Here is a 26,227-nt window from a genome sequence, read left to right on the forward strand (position 1 = left end):
ATTTCCAAGCCCATCGTGCTTTCTGAGCTTTGATTTTTGTTTTCTGGTTCAGACAGTTATATTGTTGTTTTTGACCATTAGTTTGTGATTAAACACCATCCTTTTTGAGGACTGTGCAATGTATCCTGCTTCCTGCATTTTAGTCCACTGCAAAATAACAACAGTCGTTGGTTCAGTTCGTTGCGGGCGTGAGGAAACGGGCGTGGTGACAGCATCATTAGGTGGGGTTTGACTCTTTCCATCGCGGGTCTAGGTTAGTTCATCAGGATGAACTTAGGTAGTCCAATAATCCAAGAAATAGTTTGTCATGGGGGACGAATGGTCAGTCTTTTGAGGTTCTTTCTTTTTGACAGAGTCTGTAGCTGGAAAGGAGGCTGTATTTGTTGCGATCAGTATTCAATTTCTTTCTCATTTAATCTCCCAATTTTGGTATTTTATTTAAAAAAAATCAAGAATGTTTACAACATATTATGAATATTAATACAATTAGTATGTAATGTGTTACTGTGCTGAGCATCAATTTTACATTTTCTATTAAGAAATCATTTGTAGGGGGGTAAACCAGTTTAGAGGAAACGTGTGTAGTAGTTGGTGCCTCCTGCTGGTAAAACACATATAGTCATTAAAAAAAGGAAAGAAAAAAAACCATCTTGTAAGGTTACATCCCGTGCTAAAATAATACACACTGTCCCTTTAGAGACTTAATAACTGGTATGATGTCTGAAAAACATGTTTTTTTCTTTCTCCGCGTGTTTATTTTTATAACAGGGTTATGAGAGGAGTCAAAATAAGAGCTGGAGAGGAGTAGTTCCTTCAAAAGTTTTATTACAGAATATTCTCGGCACAACAATTCTGAATATTTACTGTCGTAGTCAAAGAACAACAAAACCTCGTTTGGAGCATCTATTCATCCTATATTCAAAATAAAAGACAGAATACACGGAATAAATATAAAACTAAAGTGCCATAAATAACATAATGTAAACATGAGTGTGGACATGGTACCATAAAATCCTAAGAGGAGCATAAGTCAATGTCAAAGTGCAATCATGTCCTATGGCCATCATTATTCACTCGGGAAGAAAGGTGGAGTAAGTGATGATCTACAATTAATGACTGTAAGAATTCACAAATGTAAAAACTGAGGTGGTTTACCATCATTCTTGTAGAAAAAGACCTGTTTGTAAATCGACTACAAAGATAAACATGAAACATTAAAGGGCTCCCACAGTTCACTAGACTCAAGCAGTCTCCTATTGATGATAGCCTATCTGGGGAAACCGCTTAACATTTTTCTGAAGAGATCAACTCTATTTTGTTATCAGGGATGAAAGACAGATTTGACCAAATGTGATCATCTGGGCTGGAATTATTGAGCTTATTGCATCACCTCATGAGCTAAAATTGATGTTTCCAGTCGGTCATTGTGTATTGCACTCAAAGAGGAAAAGAGATAAACTAGGGTGTCAAATATGTGGCCCAAACATGCAGTCAAATCCTTGGCGTGCCTGATCCGGCCCACCAAAGGTTGGAATCTGGCCTGCGGGACAACACTGAGAGAAAATCAAGAGAAAAATGAGCAGCAGTTTTAAATATGTCCACCTGATGTCACCAAAGCTGGGTGCTACTCTCTTTCTTTTACTTTCTCAATATTTTTTCTTTTCTTCTTGGAGCTTTATTGTTTTCTGTCTTTCTCTATCACTTTTCTCTCTTTCTCTATTTTTTTGGTCATTCTTTCTTTTTCTCTCTGTCTCTCTGTCCTGCTTGCTCTTTTTTCTCTATATTCCCTTTCTCTCTCATTTTCTCAATTTTTTCTTAAGTTCTTTCTTTCTTTCTTTCTTTCTCTTCCTTTATTTCTCTCTTACTCTCACACTCTCTAATTTTTCTCTCTTTCTATTTTTTATCTTGCTCTCTCTCTCTCTCTCTCTCTCTCTCTCTCTCTTTCGTTCCCTCTTACTCTCACCCTCTCTAATTTTTCTCTCTCTCTTTTTTATCTTCCTCTCTTCCTCTCTCTCTTTCTTTTTTTCTTTCTCTTTAATCAAGTAGTCTGGCCACCGTGAGAATGTTATTTCAACCATGTGGCCCTTGTGATGGACCTAATAATGACCCATACGACCACTTCTGACCTTAACATGATAATTAACATCTGATGTTACATAATTGCGATTAAATAAATGAACATCGTATAGATAAAAAGGGGAAAAACAATTATACATTCTTGACTGAGGAAGAGCAGTGATATGGTTCAATAATTTAACATACTCAGGGTTGGGTAGGGTTACTTTAACTGGATTACTTTTAATTACTTTTGGATTACTCCAATACCAAATATGCTAATAAAAGACAAAAGAAACTAAATATGAATAAAATTAATAAATTTTGTGCAGGCTTGGGGAGTAACAGAATACATGGAACGGCAAAAATGATGTTGGCAAGCTGTTTGGGTTTATTTTCGTTTTGTTTCTGTCGCATTTTATGTTAATTTTGCCGGAGATCAAAGAGATCAAAGCCAGGAGAGAAAGCTTACCATGTGCTGTGAGTCATAATTTTATTCATATTTAGTTTCTTTTGTCTTTTATTAGCATAGTTGGTATTGGAGTAGTCCAAAAGTAATTGAAAGTAATCCAGTTAAAATAACCAAGTCAAGTCAAGTCAAGTCATTTTTATTTGTATAGCCCTAAATCACGAAGAGTCTCAAAGGGCTTCACAGATTATTACACTATATTACCCAGACTATTTTTCAGCCGACGAGAAGAGTAGGTTATTCATATGCTATGGAGTAGAAGTGAGTTTTAAGTTTAGATTTAAACATTTCCACTGAGGTTGCAGATCGGATCTCAGGGGGAAGAGCATTCCAAAGCACCGGTGCCCGGATGGAGAACGCTCTCGAACCAGCAGAACACTTCTTTGCTCCTGGGATCACCAGAAGACCGGCACTCTCAGATCGTAGGCTTCGGACCGGGACGTAGGGGCAAATCAGATCTGAAAGATAAGAGGGAGCAAGTCCATGTATGATTTTGTACAATACTAAGAGAACCTTGAAATCACATCTATGGCTAACTGGGAGCCAATGCAGGTTAGCCAAAATCGGTGTTATGTGATCGTACTTTTTTGTCCTAGTTAAAAGCCTTGCTGCGGCATTTTGTACCAGCTGAAGTGACTTGATTCTAGACTTCGGGAGACTAGAGAGTAGTGCATTACAGTAATCGAGACGGGAGGTAACAAACGCATGAATTATAATTTCTGCATCAGACTGAGACAGTATTGAACGGATTTTAGCAATGTTACGAAGATGGAAGAAAGCGGTTCTAGTAATTTTCTTTACATGCATTTCAAAGGATGGATCAGGGTCAAATATGACACCTAAATTTTTAACTGAGTCACTCTGTGTGATGTGACATTTGTCAATGTTCACAGCAGTTTTTGAGAATATATCACGGCATTTAGATGGACCAATGACTAACATTTCGGTCTTTTCAGAGTTAAGACGCAAGAAATTGAGTGACATCCACTCGTTTATCTCAATGAGGCAGGCCTCCAAATTTCCACAGTTTAGTGTGGGAGATTCCTCCAACGGAAGATATAGTTGAGTGTCGTCTGCGTAGCAGTGGAAGCTGATATTGTACTTGCGAATAATATCACCTAAGGGAAGCATGTAAATGCTGAAAAGAAGGGGGCCAAGCACTGAACCCTGCGGAACACCGCAGGTAACATTAAAGGGCTCAGATGTCATTTCACCATATTTAACACAGTGCGTCCTATCTGAGAGGTAGGATCTGAACCACGAGAGGACGGTTCCTGAGAGACCAATCCATTTTTCCAACCGTTCTAGTAGGAAATTGTGGTGCACTGTGTCAAAAGCAGCACTAAGATCCAGCAGCAGCAAAAGTGATGAAGCGCCAGAATCCATTGCCAGTAGGAGATCATTTGTTACCTTGATCAGAGCTGTCTCAGTAGAGTGGTTAGCCCTGAATCCTGATTGCATGGATTCAAAAAGGTTATTCTCGGATATGAAAACATTTAGCTGCTGTGCCACTACTTTTTCAAGTACTGTAGAGAGGAAAGGTAGGTTTGACACAGGTCTATAATTACTTAAGATTTCTGGATCAAGGTTGGGTCGTTTCAGTGTGGGTTTAATAACGGCGGACTTAAAAGCTGCTGGAACTACACCTGAGGAGAGTGATATGTTTATAATATTTAGAACTGAAGGTCCAAGGACGCCAAAAAGACTTTTAATAAGTGAACCTGGGAGCGGGTCGAACTGGCAAGTTGTCGGTTCGGCCGCATTCACCACCTGTTTGAGATCATCAAGTGACAGTTCACTAAAACCGGACAATTTCCCAGGACAGCCACCCTGTCGTGCATCTGTAGATTTCAGCCCTTTAGTATGTGTGGTATTATTAATTTCTTTAGCAATTTCTTCCTGTATGCATTGAATCTTCTTAGTAAAGAAGACCATTAAGTCATGAGCAGAGTGCGTCGAACTATCTGCAGTAGTCTGTTGCCTTGTAAGCGATGCTACAGTGTCAAAAAGGGCTTTGGGATTGTTCTTTTGAGACGCAATCACCTTCGAAAGATAGGCCGATTTTGCAGAGGCAAGGGCCGCTTTATACTTTAACAAGTTGTCACACCATGTTTGATGGAAAACCTCAAGCTTGGTAGCGCGCCATTTTCTTTCCAATTTCCTGCATTCTTGTTTAAGGGTTCTAGTTTCATTAGTAAACCAAGGCGTGCGTCTTTTAGGACGTGATTTTAGCTTCATGGGCGCTATTGAATCCAGGACACTAGTCAGGGTGGTATTGAACTCATTCATGAGTGAGTCAATCGAGCCATTGTATGAAGGAAAGGACGCAACTGCTCCAGGAAGGAGTTCAAAGAGCTCAGAAACTGTGCCAGTGCTTATATTGCGTCCGCTAAATCCTTCAGCTTTTTTAACACTACATTTAGCTAGCACCTCAAATGTAACTAAATAATGATCCGAGATAACGGTAGTACACGGTAACACCATAATGTTTGAGGTTAAAACTCCTCGAGTCAGAATCAAGTCTAGCGTGTTCCCATCTTTATGGGTTGGCAAATCAACCAGTTGATTAAAACCAAATGCATCAATTAGAGACTTAGGCCCAATCCCATTTCTCTCACTCGGCCCTGAGGACCCTCCAGTGAGGTCCCTCGATAGAGGAGTGCCCTCCGCGAGCATAGTGCATAGTGGAGATGGTTTGGACAAGACTTGCAAGGTTCCACCCCTGTCCAGGAGATGGCGGTAATATTAATTGGCTGTAGACCTCAGTGACGTATTGGTCTACGTCACATGTAAACAACTCGAGTCTCAACCTGTAGTGTGTCAGTTGGAGAGTTCGTGCAACGTTAAAAATGCCCGCTACTGCTGTGTTATTACCGATTGCCTGAAAGCTCTTCATCTTTTCCGTGTCTCCAATCAACGGAGGAGAAATGTGCTATACTGAAGACAGCTTCGGCGCTATGTAGTGCTGATTCATCTTTACAAGGTACGTACACTCATTAAAAAAAAATGACCCGTTCTGTCAAATACAGTAAGAGTTAACATACAATGCACGTTCACATAATACCCTATGTTTGTGTAGACATAAATGGCAATCTACTTATTAGTATCTTAATGCCATTTTATGACATATAGTAGGGGTTTTGAATGTGTGACATGACGAAAAGTAAACAAACACAAGAACAGTCCACCTGACCCTTAAGCTGACATAATATCGTCACCAAACTTCCCTGTACGACCCAAAAACCTTAGTTCATAAGGAATTTAATTCAAAAGAGTTGTCATTGGATATAAAAAAGGTCATTTCAACATTTTTTCATGATGCTTACATCACAGTTAAAGCGGTCTTTTTCTTTTCTATGCCCACTTTTATGTCTAAATTGTTTGTTATCTATTGTGTTCCAGAGTGGCTGTCCCATAAGCGTGGACAGGTTGGACAGGAATGTTCCCATCCTGTGCTTATGGTTGGATGTGGAGTCAGAACTCATTCAGGACTTAAGGTTGAGCAAGAAGGTTATGTGGGCCCTGCATGAGCTGCTAAAGAGGGAACAGGGCCGTGGCTGGAGGTCCTGATCTACGTGTACTGGCTGGCCCACGCTCTGTCCTACCGTGTGGTGTCACGGGTCTTCAGGGTTCCCAGGTCCACCGTACAAAGAATTGTCCACAGTTAATATGGAATAAATTGCCCAAAAGCCATATTTAGGCTCTTTAAGTCAGACCCACATTTGCATTATGTGCTTTTCTGCATTACTATTCAATAAACATCTTCATTTTGAGTAACACCTTGGTGGTTTATTTCATAATGATGTGAGATACTGTGTGTGAACTATGTGACTGTTGGACAGAAAACAACTACAAATCACTCCAGCTTAAATAATAGTTTACTTTCAGAAAAACAAACTCACATTGGGCCAAAATACATAATAGTAAATAATGTGTCACAAATTTTAACAAAAATATACCAATACTTCCATGAAGCTGGAAAACACAAACTGGAACTTCATTGAGTTCTTAATAAAAAAAACAATATTTTCCTTTTATAAAACAAAGGGAAACATTGCAGAGATGTCACTGTTCTGGAAATTTGTCCACGAGCTTCCCAAAAAGGACAGGAACCGCTCAGTTTTGGCCACAGTTTCTTCGAGCCTTTTCCTCACTCCGGCAGACTCCACTTTCAAAAAGTCAAGGAGTGTATCGTGCTTCCTTTTTTTTCTGGGTGATTTGGGGTTTGGCACCGGATTAGAAGGTGCCAACGACGTGCCCGGTGGTGTGGATGGCGTGGTAGCTGTGATGGTGATCAGCTCTTCCACGGGACGTTCTACAGTGGCCTTTAGGTTGGGTGGAAAAAACAAGAATTACTTAATGCTGATGTATTGTACAAAAACAACTGAGTATAGGATGCTCAGCAAGTTGATGTGAGACAGGAAATTATAGGATGTGTTCTGGATAATTATTTGATAGTGAATAGATACACAAAATTGACATGTTATTCTTATGGCTGTATGAGCCTTCTATTGGCCAGCATCACATATGCTTTAGAATTGTCTCCACATTTGGACAACATTTTGAGAAGGTAATTAGTTTACTTAATATGTGTTTACAGAGAAGGCAGTGGACTATGTGATAGTAGTTTGTTTCAACTGTATTTCCACGTGAAATTCGGAGACATTACTCATAATGCATGATGAAAACTAATGCATTCTGATCTCACATGAAAGAATCATATTGTAAATAAAACACGACACCCGAAATTGTGTGCAGTAAACAAGCGCTTATGTCCAGAACGGTATTCTGACTATGCTCCTTTAGCGATGTACAGTAGATGTAAAAGGACGACTCGTTTAAGATAAAAACAGGGATGGGCTGAATCGTGATTTTCTGCCCAGTTATCCTACTTTAAAGTTTGTAGCGTGAAGATTTTTTTTTTGCCAGCTCCCTTGGTAGATTAGTGCACTTCGTAAAGTAGCGATTTTGCAATGTTCGTGTTTTAACGCGAAAATACGATTTTCTATTGCATTTACGTCTAACTAAGATATCTCAATACATTTTATTGCAAATACATGCGTGGTTGTGGAAAACTACTTACATTTGTGCGGTTCCTTTTCGGGCATGTTTGTTGATATTGAGAATTCGCAAAGCCTTCTGGGTAGTCACTTCGCTGCCAAGTGAGGTCGAGAGCCCCCTCGGTCTTGAAGTGGTTACGACTTGGTTTGAGGGCACTTCTGCCTCGGTCTTGAGAGTATCGGGACACACCCCATTTTCACGTGAACGCGCAAACCGAGTGACTAGGGCACATAGCGAGTGAAAGTGCGAAGAATGGGACGCACAACAACAGAAAACAATCATGACCAATCACCATCACAGCTACCACGCCATCCACACCACCGCAGCCTTAGCGTCCCATTCTTCGCACTTTCACTCGCTATGTGCCCTAGTCACTCGGTTTGCGCGTTCACGTGAAAATGGGGTGTGTCCCGAAATTGTGAATATGTTTGATTTTCGAGAAGGTTTGTTCAAACCTCACTTTGTGTTTGCTGTTAAAAACGTAATATTGGAATATAATATTGTGAATGTGCTTAATTGCTGTTGAGATTGTCATGATTGTTTTCTGTTTTTAGTGTCAATAAATTTGTTCAAACCAAAACTCTCAAGACCGAGGCAGAAGTGCCCTCAAACCAAGTCGTAACCACTTCAAGACCGAGGGGGCTCTCGACCTCACTTGGCAGCGAAGTGACTACCCAGAAGGCTTTGCGAATTCTCAATATCAACAAACATGCCCGAAAAGGAACCGCACAAATGTAAGTAGTTTTCCACAACCACGCATGTATTTGCAATAAAATGTATTGAGATATCTTAGTTAGACGTAAATGCAATAGAAAATCGTATTTTCGCGTTAAAACACGAACATTGCAAAATCGCTACTTTACGAAGTGCACTAATCTACCAAGGGAGCTGGCAAAAAAAAAACCTTCACGCTACAAACTGTAAAGTAGGATAACTGTGCAGAAAATCACGGTTCAGCCCATCCCTGTTTTTATCTTAAACGAGTCGTGCTTTTCATGTACATGGCCAGTCGCTAAAGGAGCATAGTCAGAATACCGTTCTGGACATAAGCGCTTGTTTACTGCACACAATTTCGGGTGTCGTGTTTTATTTACAATATGATTCTTTCATGTGAGATCAGAATGCATTAGTTTTCATCATGCATTACGAGTAATGTCTCCGAATTTCACGTGGAAATACAGTTGAAACAAACTACTATCACATAGTTCACTGTCTTCTCTGTAAACACATATTAAGTGAACGAATTACCTTCTCAAAATGTTGTCCAAATGTGGAGACAATTCTAAAGCATATGTGATGCTGGCCAATAGAAGGCTCATACAGCCATAAGAATAACATGTCAATTTCATGTCTCACATCAACTAGTTGAGCATCGTATACACAGTTGTTTTTGTACAATACATCAGCATTAAGTAATTCTTGTTTTTTCCACCCAACCTAAAGGCCATTGTAGAACGTCCCGTGGAAGAGCTGGTCACCATCACAGCTACCACGCCATCCACACCACCGGGCACGTCGTTGGCACCTTCTAATCCGGCGCCAAACCCCAAATCACCCAGAAAAAAAAAGGAAGCACGATACACTCCTTGACTTTTTGAAAGTGGAGTCTGCCGGAGTGAGGAAAAGTCTCGAAGAAACTGTGGCCAAAACTGAGCGGTTCCCGTCCTTATTGGGAAGCTCGTGGACAAATTTCCAGAACAGTGACATCTCTGCAATGTTTCCCTTTGTTTTATAAAAGGAAAATATTTTTTTTTATTAAGAACTCAATGAAGTTCCAGTTTGTGTTTTCCAGCTTCATGGAAGTATTGGTATATTTTTGTTAAAATTTGTGACACATTATTTATTTACTATTATGTATTTTGGCCCAATGTGAGTTTGTTTTTCTGAAAGTAAAGTATTATTTAAGCTGGAGTGATTTGTAGTTGTTTTCTGTCCAACAGTCACATAGTTCACACGCAGTATCTCACATCATTATGAAATAAACCACCAAGGTGTTACTCAAAATGAAGATGTTTATTGAATAGTAATGCAGAAAAGCACATAATGCAAATGTGGGTCTGACTTAAAGAGCCTAAAATATGGCTTTTGGGCAATTTATTCCATATTAACTGTGGACAATTCTTTGTACGGTGGACCTGGGAACCCTGAAGACCCGTGACACCACACGGTAGGACAGAGCGTGGGCCAGCCAGTACACGTAGATCAGGACCTCCAGCCATGGCCCTGTTCCCTCTTTAGCAGCTCCTGCAGGGCCCACATAACCTTCTTGCTCAACCTTAAGTCCTGAATGAGTTCTGACTCCACATCCAACCATAAGCACAGGATGGGAACATTCCTGTCCAACCTGTCCATGCTTATGGGACAGCCACTCTGGAACACAATAGAAAACAAACATTTTAGACATAAATGTGGGCATAGAAAAGAAAAAGACCGCTTTAACTGTGATGTAAGCATCATGAAAAAATGTTGAAAATTTTTTGGTTTGAACAAATTTATTGACACTAATAACAAAAAAAACAATCATGACAATCACAACAGCAATCAAGCACATTCACAATATTATATTCCAATATGATGTTATTAACAGCAAACACAATGTGAGGGTTTGAACAACCCTTCTCGAAAATCCTATTTGCAATCAAGCATATTCACAATTTCATTATATGATATCTTTGTTAGTGTCAATAGATCTGTCCAAGCCAAAGTCGATTGTCTTTTTTGGTCTGAACAAATCCCTTGACACCAACAACAGAAAACAATCATGACCAAACAACAGCAATCAAGCACCTTTTTTATATCCAATGACAACTCTTTTGAATTAAATTCCTTATGAACTAAGGTTTTTGGGTCGTACAGGGAAGTTTGGTGACGATATTATGTCAGCTTAAGGGTCAGGTGGACTGTTCTTGTGTTTGTTTACTTTTCGTCATGTCACACATTCAAGACCCCTACTATGTGTCATAAAATGGCATTAAGATACTAATAAGTAGATTGCCATTTATGTCTACACAAACATAGGGTATTATGTGAACGTGCATTGTATGTTAACTCTTACTGTATTTGACCGAACGGGTCATTTTTTTACTGAGTGTACGTACCTTGTAAAGGTGAATCAGCACTACATAGCGCCGAAGCTGTCTTCAGTATAGCACATTTCTCCTCCGTTGATTGGAGACACGGAAAAGATGATGAGCTTTCAGGCAATCGGTAATAACACAGCTGTAGCGGGCATTTTTAACGTTGCACGAAATCTCCAACTGACACACTACAGGTTGAGACTCGAGTTGTTTACATGTGACGTAGGCCTATACGTCACTAAGGTCTACAGCCAATTAATATTACCGCCATCTCCTGGACAGGGGTGGAACCTTGCAAGTCTTGTCCAAACCTTTTCCACTTTGCACTCCACTCGATGAGGGCACTCCTCTATCGAGGGACCTCACTGGAGGGTTCTCGGGGCCGAGTGAGAGAAATGGGATTGGGCCTTAAACGCAATAGTAAGTGAACTTAGTGGGGAGTTCATATGAATGTTAAAGTCCCCCATAATTATAATTTTGTCTGCATAGGTTACTAGTTCAGACAAAAGTTCAGCAAATTCGTCTAAGAAAGTTGTGTATGGTCCAGGTGCGCGATAGATAGTTATTACATAAATTGACAATAGAGAGGACCGCATCACAAGAGCCTCAAACGCCTTGTAATTATTAGAGGTACGAGGATTAAATTTGAGCGATTTTTCAGAAATTAGCGCAACACCACCACCCCTTTTCAATGTGCGCGCTATATGGCTACTCTCGTAGTCTGGGGGATGCCATCTTCCATCTTCTGCAGAAGGGAGATCAGTCAACATCACTCCCACAGAGTCAGCTTATTGGTTTACAAGAACAGGACAACACAATGAGCAGAACCATGTACTTTGTGCATAGACACAAGAGACCTACCAGGCGTGAGAGAGCTGTCGAGTCGCCTAGTGTGATGAAACTACTGAAGCATTGGAGCAGACTCTCCATACAGAATGGCATGCTCTACAAAATAAGGAAAGATCCTCACATGGCCAAGAAAATCTTCCAGTTTGTGGTGCCTGATTCATTGAAACAGAAAGTCCTTCACGGTTTACATGACTCAGCAGGTCACCAAGGCCAGAACCGTACTTTGTCTCTGGTGAGGCAACGATTCTTCTGGAATGGCATGGAACGTGATGTTGTGAATTATGTCAAATCCTGTCAGCGTTGTGTAGTAGGGAAAACACCGGAACCACACAACCGTGCACCACTCAAGAACATAGTCACCTCTGAGCCTATGGAGTTGGTCTGTATAGACTTTTGGACTGCTGAGCAAGAGAACAAGTCTGTAGATGTCCTGGTCGTAACTGATCATTTCTCCAAAATGGCGCACGCCTTCCCTTGCAGGAATCAAACCGCCAAACAAGTTGCTCGCCGTCTGTGGCAGGATTTCTTCCTTGTCTATGGTTTCCCTCGGCGTATTCACTCTGATCAGGGAGCCAATTTTGAGAGCAAACTGATCAAAGAGCTTCTAGAGATGGCAGGGGTGCAGAAATCCCATACGACTCCGTACCACCCTATGGGAAATGGTATCGCAGAACGATTCAACCGAACATTGGGAGATATGATCAGAACCCTTCCCCCTCAGCCCAAAGCAAAGTGGCCACAAATGCTGCAGCAGCTCACATTCTGCTATAACTGCACAGAGCATGAGACAACAGGGTTTGCACCGTTTTACCTAGTGTTTGGTAGGATCCCTCGTCTCCCTGTCGATGTCATGTTTCAACATGCTAATACCAATGATGCTGTTGTCAGCTACTCTGACTTTGTAAGCCATCTGAAGAAAGATCTACATGAAGCTGCTCAGATTGTACAGAGGAATACTCTCAGAGAACAGACTCGCCATGCCAAGCTGCACAACCGTAGGGCCAAAGGATCACCCCTCGTCGTGGGAGACCGGGTGTTGATCGCCAACAGAGGTGTCCCGGGGAAACGCAAAGTTGCAGATAAGTGGGAGTCGACCCCGTATGAAGTCATATCAGTCAAGCCTGATCTCAATGTCTGTAGAGTCAAGGATTGCCTGACGGGCAAAGAGAAGGTAGTTCACAGGAATTTGCTGCTCTCTGTTAGCTTCTTGCCCTGTGAGGATGATCTGGCCAGCGAATCTGAACACTCAGGGTGTGACGCTGCTATGCATGGAAGTGATATATGCCCTGATTTACCTGACGCGGTTGAAGACAGTGATGTCCGTACAGTAATTTGGGTGATACAGGCAGGTGAAGAGCAAGTTCATCCAGAGGTGGAGGATAACTCACTAGACAGCAGATCTGAGGCCCAGTCTGACTCTCTCACAGTTGATACATCCAGTCGAGGAAGTCAGCACATCCCCGAACAAGATGTTGACCATACTTCAAGTGACAATACGGAAAGCCCATCACAGTGCTCTGAAAACATGATCCCTTTGGGTATGGGCCCATCACACACTGTCCTCCCAGACGAGACCCCATTGAACACTGACCATCCGGACACAGACTCCCCTGATACTGACTGTTTAGACTTGACTGTCCCAGACCTTCAAGCTCAGGTTATTTGTGCTCAACCTAACCGTTATGGTCCATCAGGCCTCCTAGTCGTCTTATTTGTCAGATGAATGACCAGTTGGTAGGTGACAATTCTCTGTCCGCAATATCTGCTAGTTCCTAGTTTAAGTTCAGTAGAGATGCACTTTCAGTTTGAGTAACAAAGCTTGAGTAAGAAACAAGAATTGTGCCTATGTGAGCACTTACAACTACAGGAACAATGTTTGATATTTCAGAGATGTAACAGGCATCTTTGAGTCTGTGCTTAGTTAGGAGTTTGATCGCCTCCTTTCTTTTCACACTCCTTTTTGGGAGAGTTTTAGAACTGACATGCACTTCAGTTTGTTCCTTGTAATACTGTACCAGTTTTCGTGTCCTCTTTTTCATCAGTATTTGCCTTTTTGGCATGAGATTTTTTTTTTTCTGTTTAGTGTAGCACTCCCATATTTAGCAGAATTTCAGGGGGGTGTATGTAACGGGTGTAATAATAACTTTTGTTTTATTGAAATTCCTGCTGAAATGTGTATAGTTTTTGGTAAATGTCCTGCAATGCTGGGTCCAACAGTGCCATCTGCTGGTATGGGGTGGGGTCTGGTTTTGGCTTCTAACATGTGACCAGGAGGCGGGGTTTGTTGTTAGTCTTACCAGAGAGAACTACAAAGGTAAGACATATCTTTTGGTGCTCCACAAAAGAAGTTAATTTTAAACATTATAACCCCAGCTGACAAATCTCTCACCATGCATAGTAATGTGATTGATATTGTCAAGCTGTTTAGGTTTATTTTCGTTTTGTTTCTGTTTTACTAAATATTATTTCCCCTTCTAGAGATCAAAGAGATCAGACCCAGCAGAAAAAGCTAATGTTGTGACTCATCCATTTGCAGGTAAATTGTACCCATTTTTATACTCATTATTGTGTTTATTCCTATTTTCTCATATACATTAAAAAAGGATGATGTTGGTTAAAATTCAGACTAAAGAAGAACATGTTGAATTCATTGTAAACGTTAAAAATCCACTATACGATCTCTTGTTAAAAGTATCTTGTTAAAATGTAAAGCTGTAAAAAATGTATTGTGATATTCTAAAATGTATTTTCTGTAAAGTGAAAAGAAAGCTCTTTGATATGCTTTGTTGTAGTCTTACCAGAGAGAACTACAAAGAGATCAAAGAGATCAGACCCAGCAGAAAAAGCTAATGTTGTGACTCATCTATTTGCAGAAACTGTAATAATAAAAACCTCATCATCCAGTCCAGCGTGAATGTGGATCTTTGGTGGGACACGTACGCCGCGCCCTGAATTTACAGTACCATGAAGGTTACAATTTCGTCGTAACCACATTAGGAGGGAAAGTTTCAAACCTGGCAACTCCCGCGAGCCCTTTCCTACAGCGCGCTAATTGAGCACAGCTGCAAATCTACCTATTCCCGTCCACAGGTGGCCAACACAGCAGCGAAAACGTCTACTTCCTGGGGAAAACAGCTAATATTTCACAGTAAAGTACAGTATGTGTATGTTTTGGATAAAGTTGTGTTTTTAGACAGTAAAAGTTAAAGTGATATCGAGTTTGGCAAGTAATCATTTTAAGTGCGTCATATTTTGTCAATGACAAATCAACCTTTACTGTACTTGGGCTAGTTGACGATAATTGAGCTGGAGAAACTGTTTCATGTGTGTTATTTCTATATTTTCACTTTTACCATAGTAGCAATTTATTTTAAACATATTTGGATGAAATACGCAATTTGTAGGTCTTCGTTAATTGTCGAGGCCCAGTTTTACGGTAGCGTAACACTGTCGTTGACTGGCCTAATTTTTTTGGACGAAAAACTGAAAAATCTTGTAATTTGCTCTCAAGTAGGTTACTTCTAACAAAATAAAAGTGGATTTTACAAGTCCAATTGCTTATAGATCAAATGTAACACCTTGGTCTTTCTATCCTAGTTGAGTAGAGCAGCCATTTTGTGTTACATTCTGGTAAACGCTACGAAAGTAGAATTCTTTACAGTTTCCGTTCTAATCTCACTATGTCTCATTTTCCATTAGTCCTCAGTGGCTCCAATGGATTCTTGTTTTGACGAGGTGAGTTTGTCGTTCGGAACTAGTTCCAATATGACTTGTGCCGAAGATATCGCTAACACCTGCTTTTGCGAAAATCATTTGCAGGGATTTGGGAACAGTTACGCCCGTGATCATGGTACAGTAACCTGTTTTATAGTGTTTCTACAGTATAACAATCCGTTGTTTTAGTTATTGTTAACCAGGCACATTAACTAATAACTTTCGGTTTCTAGGCGCCATTTTGTTTCCTTACCACATGACTATTGTAAACCACGCTTGCTCGAAAATTGTGTTTTTTTTATTTTTTACTTGCATTTAGAATAACAATTTACAGCTCTGGTAAACATGTCTCAACAGTAGTGCATGCGCTATGAGCTCATTGTTCGCAGAAGCACTCATGGATGTAAGCTACGGAGCATTGTCCCTCCAAAAATAATTTATTAAAAACATTTTTTTTTGCATTGAATAACATTTTTCGTTTTTACTATTTGTTTATGGATTTAATAGATGGTGGTGGGAGAGGGAGAGGAAGGGGATTCAGGAGTTCCTTTTCAGGTGAGTGTAGAGTGATCCACTATATTGATGATATGGTGTGGCCTCCTTGTGTTTTTTTTTATTCCTAATTGATACAACCCCCAATTTAATTGCAAGCCAAGAATAAATATTGTTTTGTCTTTACAGGGACTCAGAATGGGAATGGTAAGGTTTTGATACTTTTTGATTTTATTTATTTATTTATTTATTTTTTAAACCCATTACAATGTGCTCTAGAAGTGGACATCTGGGACAATAACAATGATGAGAAGGGATTTTTCAAAGGAAGAGGCAGAGGTGAGATGTTGTCTGAATTCAAATTTCGAGTTAGTTTGTTGAAAAGGAAAACCATAACCATTTAAGTTAGGCCTTTTTTTTATAATACCCATTACTTTGGCCCAAAGTGCTCGTGATTTCTTCAGTCTTTATTTCACATCCACTAATTATTCAGCCCAGGAAAATGACAGTTTGTTTCTCTTGTAATAACAAACATTTTAAACATTACTGTATGTTGATGTATATCTTTGATATAACATATTAAAATACACCTGCAGTTTCATATTTGTTGAATACCTTTTCAGCAATCTCATTGTACACAGAGGGAACATTACGTGCCTCTATAATTACTTTAACATATCCTTTATTGTCAGTTACATTCCAGACTCTAACTGACATTTTTTATATTGTCCTTACTTTTTTTTTTTCATGTTATGGAATAGGCACCAGAGGAGAAAGACGAGGCCACAGTGAAGGTATTTTAAGCAAAGTTTAAGTGGAAATGCGGAATAACCATTTCATTTTTAATTGCAGATCATAATGGACGTGGCTTTGGAGGAGGTACTGCACACTTCATTTATCTTTTCTAGGAAATGCAGATTTTGCTACCATTTTCTTTTCCCATGTCTCCCAAACATTTCAGGATACCGTGGAAGAAAAGAGGAAATACTCACCCAAGGTTGTTCAGTGTTTGTCGATAGGATTTTTAAAAAACTTTAACATTTGTAATGTTTGACTACTGACTGCTTTCTTCATCTCTTCCCCTCTCCTCCAGGCAGAACAGAAAATGCCAAGGAGTCTGAGACAGGGAATCAGGATGGCAGTCTCCGTAAGTTATGTAATGCAAAGTTATCACTACGGTAATGGTACTTTCAGTAAATGCTTTTTACCCACAGGGCCAAAAGTCACCTATGTTCCTCCAGCCCTCTCTGAAGATGAAGGATCTGTTTTTGCACACTATGAGCAAGGCATTAATTTTGATAATTATGACAAAATCTCAGTGGATGTGAGTGGAAACAATCCACCACCTGCCATAATGGTAACTTTTTTAACAGCTTTTACATCCTTAATTGTAATCAATTTTTAATTCATGACTATATGAATATCACTCTAAAATAGCATTTTGAGGAGGCGACCTTGTGTGAATCGTTGCGAAAAAATGTCAGCAAATCTGGGTATTCAAAGCCCACCCCGGTTCAGAAGCATTCCATTCCGATTATCTCTGCTGGTCGAGATCTCATGGCCTGTGCTCAGACAGGTTCTGGAAAAACGGTAAGAAAATAGCAGTTGTAATCTATGCAGTCGTTTTCAGTCAGATGTGTTTGAGTCCATTGTTGTGCTTGTTTTCCAAGGCTGCCTTCCTACTTCCAATTCTGCAGCACCTAATGGCCGATGGTGTTGCTGCGAGCAGCTTTTGTGAGCTGCAGGAGCCTGAGGCAATTATTGTTGCCCCAACCAGGGAGCTCATCAACCAAATTTTCCTGGAGGCCAGGAAGTTTTCCTATGGGTATTAAATCTTACTTTAAATTGCTTTTCACTCTTCGATGAGTGCTGTGTTGCTACAGTTTTGGAGCCAAGATAGTCTCATAGCAAAATTTGTTTAAACTAGTGCTAGGGTTTTCTTGTTTCAAATTGAGGCAGAGGAAGACCATATTGGAAGGGGTGAAAAAGTACCAGGATTCAATATTCCCATCTCATTAGCTGCACTGCTTATCCTCAGTAGGGTTGCGGGGGTGCTGGAGCCTATCCCAGCAATCATCGGGCAGTGGGCAAGGGACACCCCGAACTGGTTGTCAGCCAATGATTCAATATTATTTTATGCTATTGATACTTGCCGCAGCGGTCAATTAATATATCAGATGCCCTCTTGTGATACTTTTATAATCAGGAACCAGCTCTTAAAAATCACTCTGATAAAATATTGTTATTCATTTTAAGGAATTATACAGGACTATAGAGCGGTCTGTAAAATTGTCATTTTTGGGATAGGAAATTCAATGTACTTGTGGTATTGGTATTTCCCATATTAAAAAAAAATAAGGGGGGTGGTAACTTGTTTTTCTGTTGGAAGATCATTTTGATCAGTATTGTCATTTTCATTACATTAGTATATACTTAAAATAGGCAAAATTAGTATGATCTTATTAATACAGAAAATTTTAATCACAAAATAAGAAAAGTAATTTTTGAGCAAAAGATCTACCGTGTTTTCCGCACTACAAGGCGCCCCTAAAAGCCTTCTTCTTTTTTTAAGTTGACCGTGTGCTCTAAAATACGGTGAGCCTTTTATATATTACATACAACTCGGGGGGCCTAACGATAGAACAAACATTCTGTCGGGGGCCAGACTAGTAGATAAAAGAAAAAAAGAGATAAAGAAATGAGAGAAAGAGGGAGGGAAAATGAAGGAGAGGACAGGAAAAAGAAAGAGAGAGGGCGAGAGCGTGAGAAACAAAAGATAAAGTCGTGAGAAAGGGGGGAAAAAGGGAGAGGAAGATAGAAATCCAAAGAGAAATAGAAAGACGGAAGGAGAGAAAAGAAAGCAAGAGTATGCAGAGAGGAAGAGAAAAGATGGAAAAGGAAAAAAGGAGGTTAGAGCAAAAGAGGTTAAAAGACAGAGAGGAGACAAAGAGCAACAAAGGAAGAGAGACACAGAGAGAGAAAGAGACTGAGACAGAGTGGGAGAAAAGTGGTGAAAGAGAGAGAGGGAGAGAAATAAATTCAAGTTCAGTGTCTTTGTGAGAGGCACCTGGCTTTGGCAACATCAAGTGGCCATATTTCAACCTGCAGCTTGTTTTTCTCTTGCGCTTCTGAGTGTTTTTTTTTTTTTATCTTGAATCCAAAGAGTTTAAACTTTCCAATGATATGCAGTATGACATATTTCAGTCACTGGTGACATTATACAAACACCATGTCTGATACACGTATTTTTTTCTCAACAGTCCGGCGGCCCACCAGCAGTCCCTCGGAACGTTAAGGGGTTAATTAAGTTTGACTGACCTATCTGAGTGTTAAGTTGATTTCTCTTGTACCGCCTTATAGTCTGGTGCGCTTTATGTATGGAAAATATGACAAAAGACTGTTTTGGGGGTGCGCTTTATAATCCAGAAAATATGGTACTTCAGTCATGTGAATTTTACACAATGAACTTGCAGTGGATGGAATGCTTTCATTATGCTAGCGACCTGCCAATTGGAGACCTCAATTATCACTTTATTTTATTCAGACATCACAATTTTGATAGCTGGATAAGCCCTGTAATTAAAAACCTTCCAACAGTTGTTGGAAAGTATTTAACTGTTGTGGCTGAAAAGATTGTGTACCCTTTATTTTAAATTATACTTTTATCTTTTTTTTGTACAGAACCTGTATTCGTCCAGTTGTTGTGTATGGTGGAGTTAGCACTGGATATCAGCTTAGGGAAATCTCTAAAGGCTGTAATATTGTGTGTGGAACTCCGGGTAGATTGTTGGATGTAATTGGACGTGGAAAGGTAAGCAAATTTACTGTGTAAGAAATTCTGTGTTTTGTTTTTGTATTAGAGTTCAAGAAAATACGTTGTATTGGTTTATGACTCAATTTTGTCTAGCTACAAATTGTATTTCTGTAGCCTTACAGATATTTATACAGGGATCAGAATTTTCCGCGGATTTCCGCTGTTTTTGAACCCCAAAGGCATTCCGACTTTTTCACTTTTTCTCTTGCGTAGCAAACAAACTCAAAATCCGACTGTCTCACTCTTTCCTTTATTGCTCTGGCGCACCCTGGCGGCCGTTAGAAAAATTGGCCGCATTGTTGCTCAAGCTGCAGGGACTGAACTGCATTTGAACTTATCTTGCAGTATTTACAAAAAAATCAGTTATGTGGGCAAATTATTTTAATCTTCTAAAAATGTTGCTTAAATGATAAATATAAGCATGGTTTTGGACAAGTAAATTGCCTAAAACCCAGGAGCTGGGGGGGGGGGGCGTTAGGCTCCGCCCTGCTTTATTCCTGGACCCTGGCTATTTCAGCTGAAAATGAAAATCTCCATTCTGATCCCTGTTTATACTTGAGTGTATTGTAGTGATGTTTGACTGGCATAGGCAGGGTCTGGCATGATATTCTGATGGTTTAACATTGAGCAAAAATTTCACTGTCACAGTATCACCTTATTAAAAATAGTCTTAAAATGCTATTTTTCATTATGTTTCAATAAAACAAATGCAAACCGACGTCCCCATTTAATAACTTACTGTAAATTCCGGACTGTAAGCCGCACCCACCACATTTTAAGAGGAAAACCGATTTTGTACTTACACAAGCCGCAACTGTATATAAGCCGCATGCGCCCACATTAAAAAAAAATGTAACACAAAATTAACCCAAACCCGACTAAGTCCCGCGATTGAAACTGAATGTCCTTCATAAAAGTACACAGTCCAAAAATCACAGCCGGCAAAATGAACGGAAAATAATACCGGTACTTAAGGTTTGATGCAGACCTGCAGAGTCCGGGTCCCATTGAAAGTAATCCAAGGAAAAAAAGTGTATATTTCCAAAGGTACGGGTGGGAAGAATATATATCCACTATTGTCTGCCGCGTCCACAAACACCTTTACCATCCCCACTTCCCATCAGCCCGCGTTTTTTTTCGCCCCTTTTCTATTCGCCCGTGGGAAACATATCAGAATAAGTGTCTGAAATAAAGACATTACAAAAATATACAGTTGCAAATACATATTATTATACATAGTTACACATATTTACAAAGAAAGACGGTACACCTAGAGAGTTTTCAAAGCTTTAATAATAATAACTTTCATCCCAAATGGTGCCTGTGACGGGTAGCAACACGCTCGCAACACAGTAAACGGGTTTGGTAAAAAAAAAAAACATACCGTACTTGTAAAAATCACAGTAAACCATCCTCATATTCCTCCTTAGAACTGAGGCTGTCAAAGTCGTCTTCCTCAGTGTCTGAAAGAAACTTCGTCATATAGACGTCGTCCCACGCTCCCTTATTCCAAAACACGCAACACACTCGCTCCTTCTTTATCGGACTGCTCGATTGCTTTTCGCTTGAAAGCTGCGTCATGTGCCTTTTTGCATTTTGCATAATGAGGGTATGTTTATGCTAATTTAATTTACTGTATGCACAAGCTAAGAAGTATCAGTCTTCCTCGGCGCATATATTCCACCGGTCTAAATCTTACCTTTTGTATTCGAGCGCCGCTGGCGGCCGTTAGAAAAATTACATAAATTGGCCGCATCACTGAATAAGCCGCAGGGTTGAACGTATGGGGAAAAAAGTAGCTGCTTATAGTCCGGTATTTATTCTGTATAAAATATATAATTCCATATAAATTAAACATACATGATTTATAACGATGTTAGTGTTGTTCCACTGCAAGTTGCGCTGTGTCGTTGCAATAGTTGAACGCTATTGAAATCTTTGCTTATATTAATATGATAAATTGTCAAACCAAATTTGAATTTCCCTGCGGGGATGAATAAAGTATCTATCTAAACCAGATAGCGGCCCATGTCTACTTGGTAAATTCTTTAACACGAATAATGAAATACTTTTGAATGTGTAGCAGTCTATGTTAACCTCAGACACACCTTTATCACACTATTAATATTGTTAAAAGGGTTTTTGCATCGCTTAGTCAGGAATCTGGAGTGCATAAGTAGGGAAATATCGAAAACATAATTGATTCAGCTCTTCAGGACCTGAGTTTGACAAAGGTGGACACTGTGAGCCTCACAAAAGATTCTTTCAGATTGGGCTGACTAAACTGCGGTTTCTGGTTCTGGATGAGGCTGACAGGATGCTGGACATGGGCTTTGAGCCTGATATGCGCCGACTGGTTAGTTCACCTGGGATGCCAGGCAAAGAGACCCGCCACACGATGATGTTCAGTGCCACTTTCCCTGAAAACATACAAAGGTTTGTGCTTCCAAAAAAAGCAATGTAAGACGTGTTTTCACTGTGGGCTACGAGTTAATCGTTGAGGCCCAATATCTCAGCGGTCGACATTTGGAGTGGTTTGTGCCACCTCTTGACTTTGTTTGGCTGTTTGAAGTTTTATCAATTGGGCCATCACTGGAAACCTGTTGGATAATTGTAATAGCCATTGTTCATTAAAACAAAGCACTACCCTCTGGGAGCCACGTGAAAATGGATAGAAATAAAAAATGTTAACCAAACGTATGTTGTGCATAGAATTTATGGTCAGGTAAAATTGTTAAAATCCGTTTCACTCAGGGTTCATACAGGTGCTTGAAATCCTTAAATGCTTGAATTTTAATGTTTCAAGGATTGACACCGATATTGCTCTCTGGTGGCGTTGTTTTGCCATTATATTTCTTCCCTCATGATTACCAGCAGCTGGTATTAGTTTGTATGGCAGTGTCCTACGAAGCCTCATTTCCCCCTACAGATTGTGCCCAATAGGACAAGTGCATGCTACACTTAAAGAACCCTATAAAATGTGTTTTAGTCAAGGAACACAAATATTTTATGGGCCCTGCTTAAAATTAGAGCGTTTCCTGGTGGTACAAGCAGAAGAACTTACTGCAACTGAAAATGTAAGGTATATATTACAATAATTAAACACCTAAATGAGATTTGTGTCAAAAATATTAACGCACGTATTTTTCAGATCCACAAATATATTTGCGATTTACCCAAGATCTAGAATTCATCTGTCTTGATAAAAAGCACATGCAAGATTAAAAATTGCATACGTGAATCGTATATATTTGTTGGTCTGCAAAAATACCCTAAAATTTGGACTATAACCTGCAACTTTCTTACCAAACTTTCAACACTGGGTCTTATTCAATGCTAGGGGCGGCTAAGCAGTAAAGGTAAGATTTTTTTTTCTCCCCATAACAAAAGTAATCTTGTATAATTTTGTTGTTTAAAGGTTGGCCGCTGATTTCCTCAAGGCAGACTATTTGTTCCTTGCGGTTGGAATAGTAGGAGGGGCTTGTACTGATGTTGAGCAGGTGTTCGTCCATGTCACAAAGTTTTCCAAAAGGGAAGAGCTCCTTGACCTTGTCAAGACCACTGGTAAATGTTAAAATTTAATGTGCTCTGTGTTTGGTGATAATGGCGCTTGGATTCGCAGGAAAAGAGCGCACTATGGTTTTTGTAGCGACAAAAAGACAAGCAGATTTTATTGCTACTTTCCTATGTCAGGAACAACTTCCTACCACAAGTATTCATGGGTAGGTTTCACTTCTTTCGATATGTTTGCTGGCTTACAGTGTGTTTGTTAATGCTTGTCACGTCTCAGGGATCGCGAACAGCGGGAACGGGAACTAGCTTTGAATGATTTTAAGACGGGCAAATGCCCCATCCTTGTTGCGACGTCTGTCGCTGCCCGGGGCCTGGACATACCGGATGTCCAAAATGTGGTCAACTTTGACCTACCTGACAACATTGACGAATATGTCCACCGCATCGGCAGAACTGGCCGCTGTGGTAACATTGGCAGAGCTGTGTCTTTCTTTGATCCAGATGGTGACAATCAGCTGGCTTCTTCGTTGGTCACAATCCTCTCCAAGGTTAGCACTTCACATTACAATCTGAGTAATCTATTTGAGTTATATGCACAAAATGGCTGGGACCGTTGTTTCTTTCAATGTGAAATCAAACAATTGCATACAATAAAAAATGAGCTTTTCAATGCTTATTCTTAATTAAAAACGCTAGAAATTTTTTAATGAGTCGCAAAAATCGCTTAGAAACAGAGTTTAGACTAATTGATAACCCTGCCACTGGACACTACTGAATTTAATAGATGTCATATTTGAGGTTTGTATAGGTGCATGAAATCCTTAAATGCTTGAATATTAATGTGTTTTCAAGGAATTAAATTTGCCTGAGTTTTGAGTTAAATGCTTAAATGCTTCAAAGTTTTGCCTAGTTTCACAACAAATCTGCTTATGAACGACGTCGTCACTGATCTGGTGGCTTTGCCATTGAATTCCCCGTGATTAACTGCAGCGGGTTTCAATTTGTATGGTATTGTCCTATGAAGTGTCATTGCGCCCAAGAGGACAGATGCATGCTATACCCAAACGAAGCACGACGAAATGTGTATTATTGCCAGGATTCCGTATCAATAATGTATTCGGGGCCATGCAAAAAATTGAGGCTGGGTTTCCCACCGGTGAACTGTTACTGTAATGGGAAGAACTTCCCTTTTTTTTTTCCTTTTGACCCACTGTAATAAAATTGTTGCCAGCCTTACGTGTCGCTGAGAACTGCTTGTCCATTTTGTCCTAGCATGGTTTTTCAAACATGTTCTCTGCACACTAAGAACTGAGAAAGATTTGACTCTTACGGTGTTTATGGTTTTCTCTAACAAAGTACCTGATAAATGTTGCTGTCAAGGATTGTATGTTTAATTCATATGATCATACAATTCGCAGCAAGGGAGTGTGCCTGCCATTGGTGTTGAGGCAAAGTCATTAATTATTTTGCCTTGTGTCAGATGCATATAAATTTTATTTTACGCGAGATTCAAAATCTTACATGTAAATCGAAGACACGTCTGGCTCTGCAAAATACATGATTCTACATTCACAATGGATTTCTCTTAACGGTACAGGAAATATTGGAAAACTGGCGTTGAGAAAGTCCTTAAAAAGTGTAAATTCAGCCATAAAAAGGTGTTCTACAAGGTCATTGCAAAACTCGGAACCCAAAAACCCCGTTTATTACATGTTTACTCTAGAGTGCCGTGTCTAATCTCTTATACAATGTTTTACGTTTGTTTATCAATGTCAATAGCAACTAAATAGAATTGTCTTTAATGATATAAAAGTGAGCTGTTTAACCAACCATGCTTTTAAACTGCTAGCATATTGGTGGGATTTAGAATCAAAGTGAAATGCATTATTTTTTAATTGTTTCTTCAAATATTTGTCTGAAAAAAATTATTCCAACTTGTCTCGTTCTGGTTCTTTGTTTTTTTTTTAGGCTCAACAAGAAGTGCCATCATGGCTAGAGGAATGTGCGTTCAGCAATGGGGCTACCAGCTTTAACAAGAACTTTTCCTCCTCGGACTCCAGGAAGGTTGTTCAATTTTTTTTTTAATAAAACTTTTTTGTGTATGTTTGGGGGGGAGCACAATCCCATCTGCAAAATAAAGCATTGTAATCGTTTTATTTTTGCTTCAATTTAAGCCACCAAGAGCCAATATGAACCAGCCAGCCCCTCAAACTAATGATGAAGACGATTGGGAATAGAGGTGGAGGCCTCACTATTACAGATTGTGTGAACTGTTTCAAGAGTCAAGTTGTTTTTATTTCTATCGCCCTTATTGTGGACCAAAACGTTTTTGGGACCACGTTTGAAAGTGCATGTTCCAATGTTGACTGAAGAAATATTTTGGTTTGTTTTTTCATCTGCATGAAAAGTAATATTTTTTTGTACTAGTGTAAATCGCCAACAAAATGTACCCATCGGGGTGAAATAAGTGTTTTGTTGGTTTATTATGATCACAATAAATGTTTTTTTTCTTTGCGAAGACAACAGTTTGATTTCTTTAATTATTTTTTATTACTCGAGGATGTAAATCTCATGTTTCGGCTAAGACGAAAAGGTGTTAATATGTGGAAAACAAAAGAACATTGCACACAAAAGAGCAAGAGATAGAATTGTTAAGAATAGTTTCAAATAACCAAAACTTTCAAATGTGTTTGAAAATAATGAAAAGAACGGCTTATTAACACAGAAAAGAAAAATGAGATTGAAACAACAGCCATGTCTTTAATAATATTCAATCACTGAATGAGATGTGCTTTCCTTTTCAAAAACAGGACAAGAGTATTAATGAAATGTGAGTCGATCAGGCAATTCATTAGTGACCAGTATCTCTCATTCTATATTGAATTAATGAGAAAAGATAGTTGATTCCGATTGTATTGAGAGGAAATTACAATTAAAATTCACGTTAAATTAAATTTGGCATTTTTTGATTTTCATAAGTGAATTTATACGCTCAGCTTTGGCATTGTTTATTTTTGATGTTTGGGCAGTGTGATAGTTAAGAATTTCACTTGGTCAAACGTTTGCAGGTGGCTAAGTGGTTAGCGCGTCCATGGCATGATTCTTAAGTCATGAGTTAAGGAACGGTTGCCGCCCTCCCTGTGAGGACCTGTGTCGTTTGGACATTCAAGTGAAAGAAAAGTT

At 39.6% G+C, this 26,227-nt stretch overlaps 1 protein-coding gene and 4 long non-coding RNA genes across 6 annotated transcripts; 3 read left to right on the forward strand and 2 right to left on the reverse strand.

The window, feature by feature from the left end:
• The first annotated feature begins 5,238 nt into the window (after positions 1-5,238).
• Positions 5,239-6,301, forward strand: LOC148369937 (uncharacterized). Of its 2 annotated transcripts, XR_015849894.1 has the most exons (3): positions 5,239-5,263; positions 5,341-5,507; positions 5,927-6,301. It is a non-coding gene; the product is annotated as an uncharacterized LOC148369937 (long non-coding RNA). The 2 variants fall into 2 exon arrangements; XR_015849893.1 differs by lacking the exon at positions 5,239-5,263 and having other exon boundaries at positions 5,273-5,507.
• An 83-nt stretch (positions 6,302-6,384) lies between these two features.
• LOC148369938 (uncharacterized) lies at positions 6,385-7,836 on the reverse strand. The gene is made up of 2 exons (XR_015849895.1): positions 7,608-7,836; positions 6,385-6,849 (listed from the first exon to the last, which is right to left on the reverse strand). It is a non-coding gene; the product is annotated as an uncharacterized LOC148369938 (long non-coding RNA).
• A 300-nt stretch (positions 7,837-8,136) lies between these two features.
• On the forward strand, positions 8,137-9,496 carry LOC148369939 (uncharacterized). The gene is made up of 2 exons (XR_015850066.1): positions 8,137-8,319; positions 9,029-9,496. It is a non-coding gene; the product is annotated as an uncharacterized LOC148369939 (long non-coding RNA).
• Positions 9,497-9,579: 83 nt separating this feature from the next.
• LOC148369940 (uncharacterized) lies at positions 9,580-11,070 on the reverse strand. The gene is made up of 2 exons (XR_015850065.1): positions 10,684-11,070; positions 9,580-9,955 (listed from the first exon to the last, which is right to left on the reverse strand). It is a non-coding gene; the product is annotated as an uncharacterized LOC148369940 (long non-coding RNA).
• Positions 11,071-14,428: 3,358 nt separating this feature from the next.
• ddx4 (DEAD (Asp-Glu-Ala-Asp) box polypeptide 4) lies at positions 14,429-25,567 on the forward strand. Its single transcript, XM_088332189.1, has 20 exons — positions 14,429-14,669; positions 15,211-15,246; positions 15,331-15,361; positions 15,733-15,780; positions 15,907-15,924; positions 15,997-16,056; positions 16,479-16,511; positions 16,570-16,596; positions 16,679-16,714; positions 16,811-16,864; positions 16,932-17,074; positions 17,155-17,307; positions 17,388-17,542; positions 19,399-19,528; positions 21,801-21,967; positions 22,950-23,095; positions 23,154-23,253; positions 23,322-23,592; positions 25,013-25,108; positions 25,219-25,567. Exons 2-20 carry the CDS (start codon positions 15,226-15,228, stop codon positions 25,279-25,281), a joined length of 1,752 nt encoding a protein of 583 aa, XP_088188315.1. The 5' UTR covers positions 14,429-14,669; positions 15,211-15,225; the 3' UTR covers positions 25,282-25,567.
• The last annotated feature ends 660 nt before the right edge of the window (positions 25,568-26,227 follow it).

The sequence above is a fragment of the Urocampus carinirostris genome, chromosome 3 (genome assembly GCF_059441175.1).
Source record: "Urocampus carinirostris isolate Australia breed hairy pipefish chromosome 3, RoL_Ucar_1.0, whole genome shotgun sequence".
NCBI lineage: Eukaryota > Metazoa > Chordata > Actinopteri > Syngnathiformes > Syngnathidae > Urocampus > Urocampus carinirostris.

Coding starts and splice junctions, on each gene's coding strand:
- ddx4 (XM_088332189.1), top strand. CDS start 15,226: ATGGATTCTTGTTTTGACGAG. Junction 15,247..15,330: donor TGGATTCTTGTTTTGACGAG/GTGAGTTTGTCG, acceptor AATCATTTGCAG/GGATTTGGGAACAGTTACGC. Junction 17,543..19,398: donor GCCAGGAAGTTTTCCTATGG/GTATTAAATCTT, acceptor TTTTTTGTACAG/AACCTGTATTCGTCCAGTTG.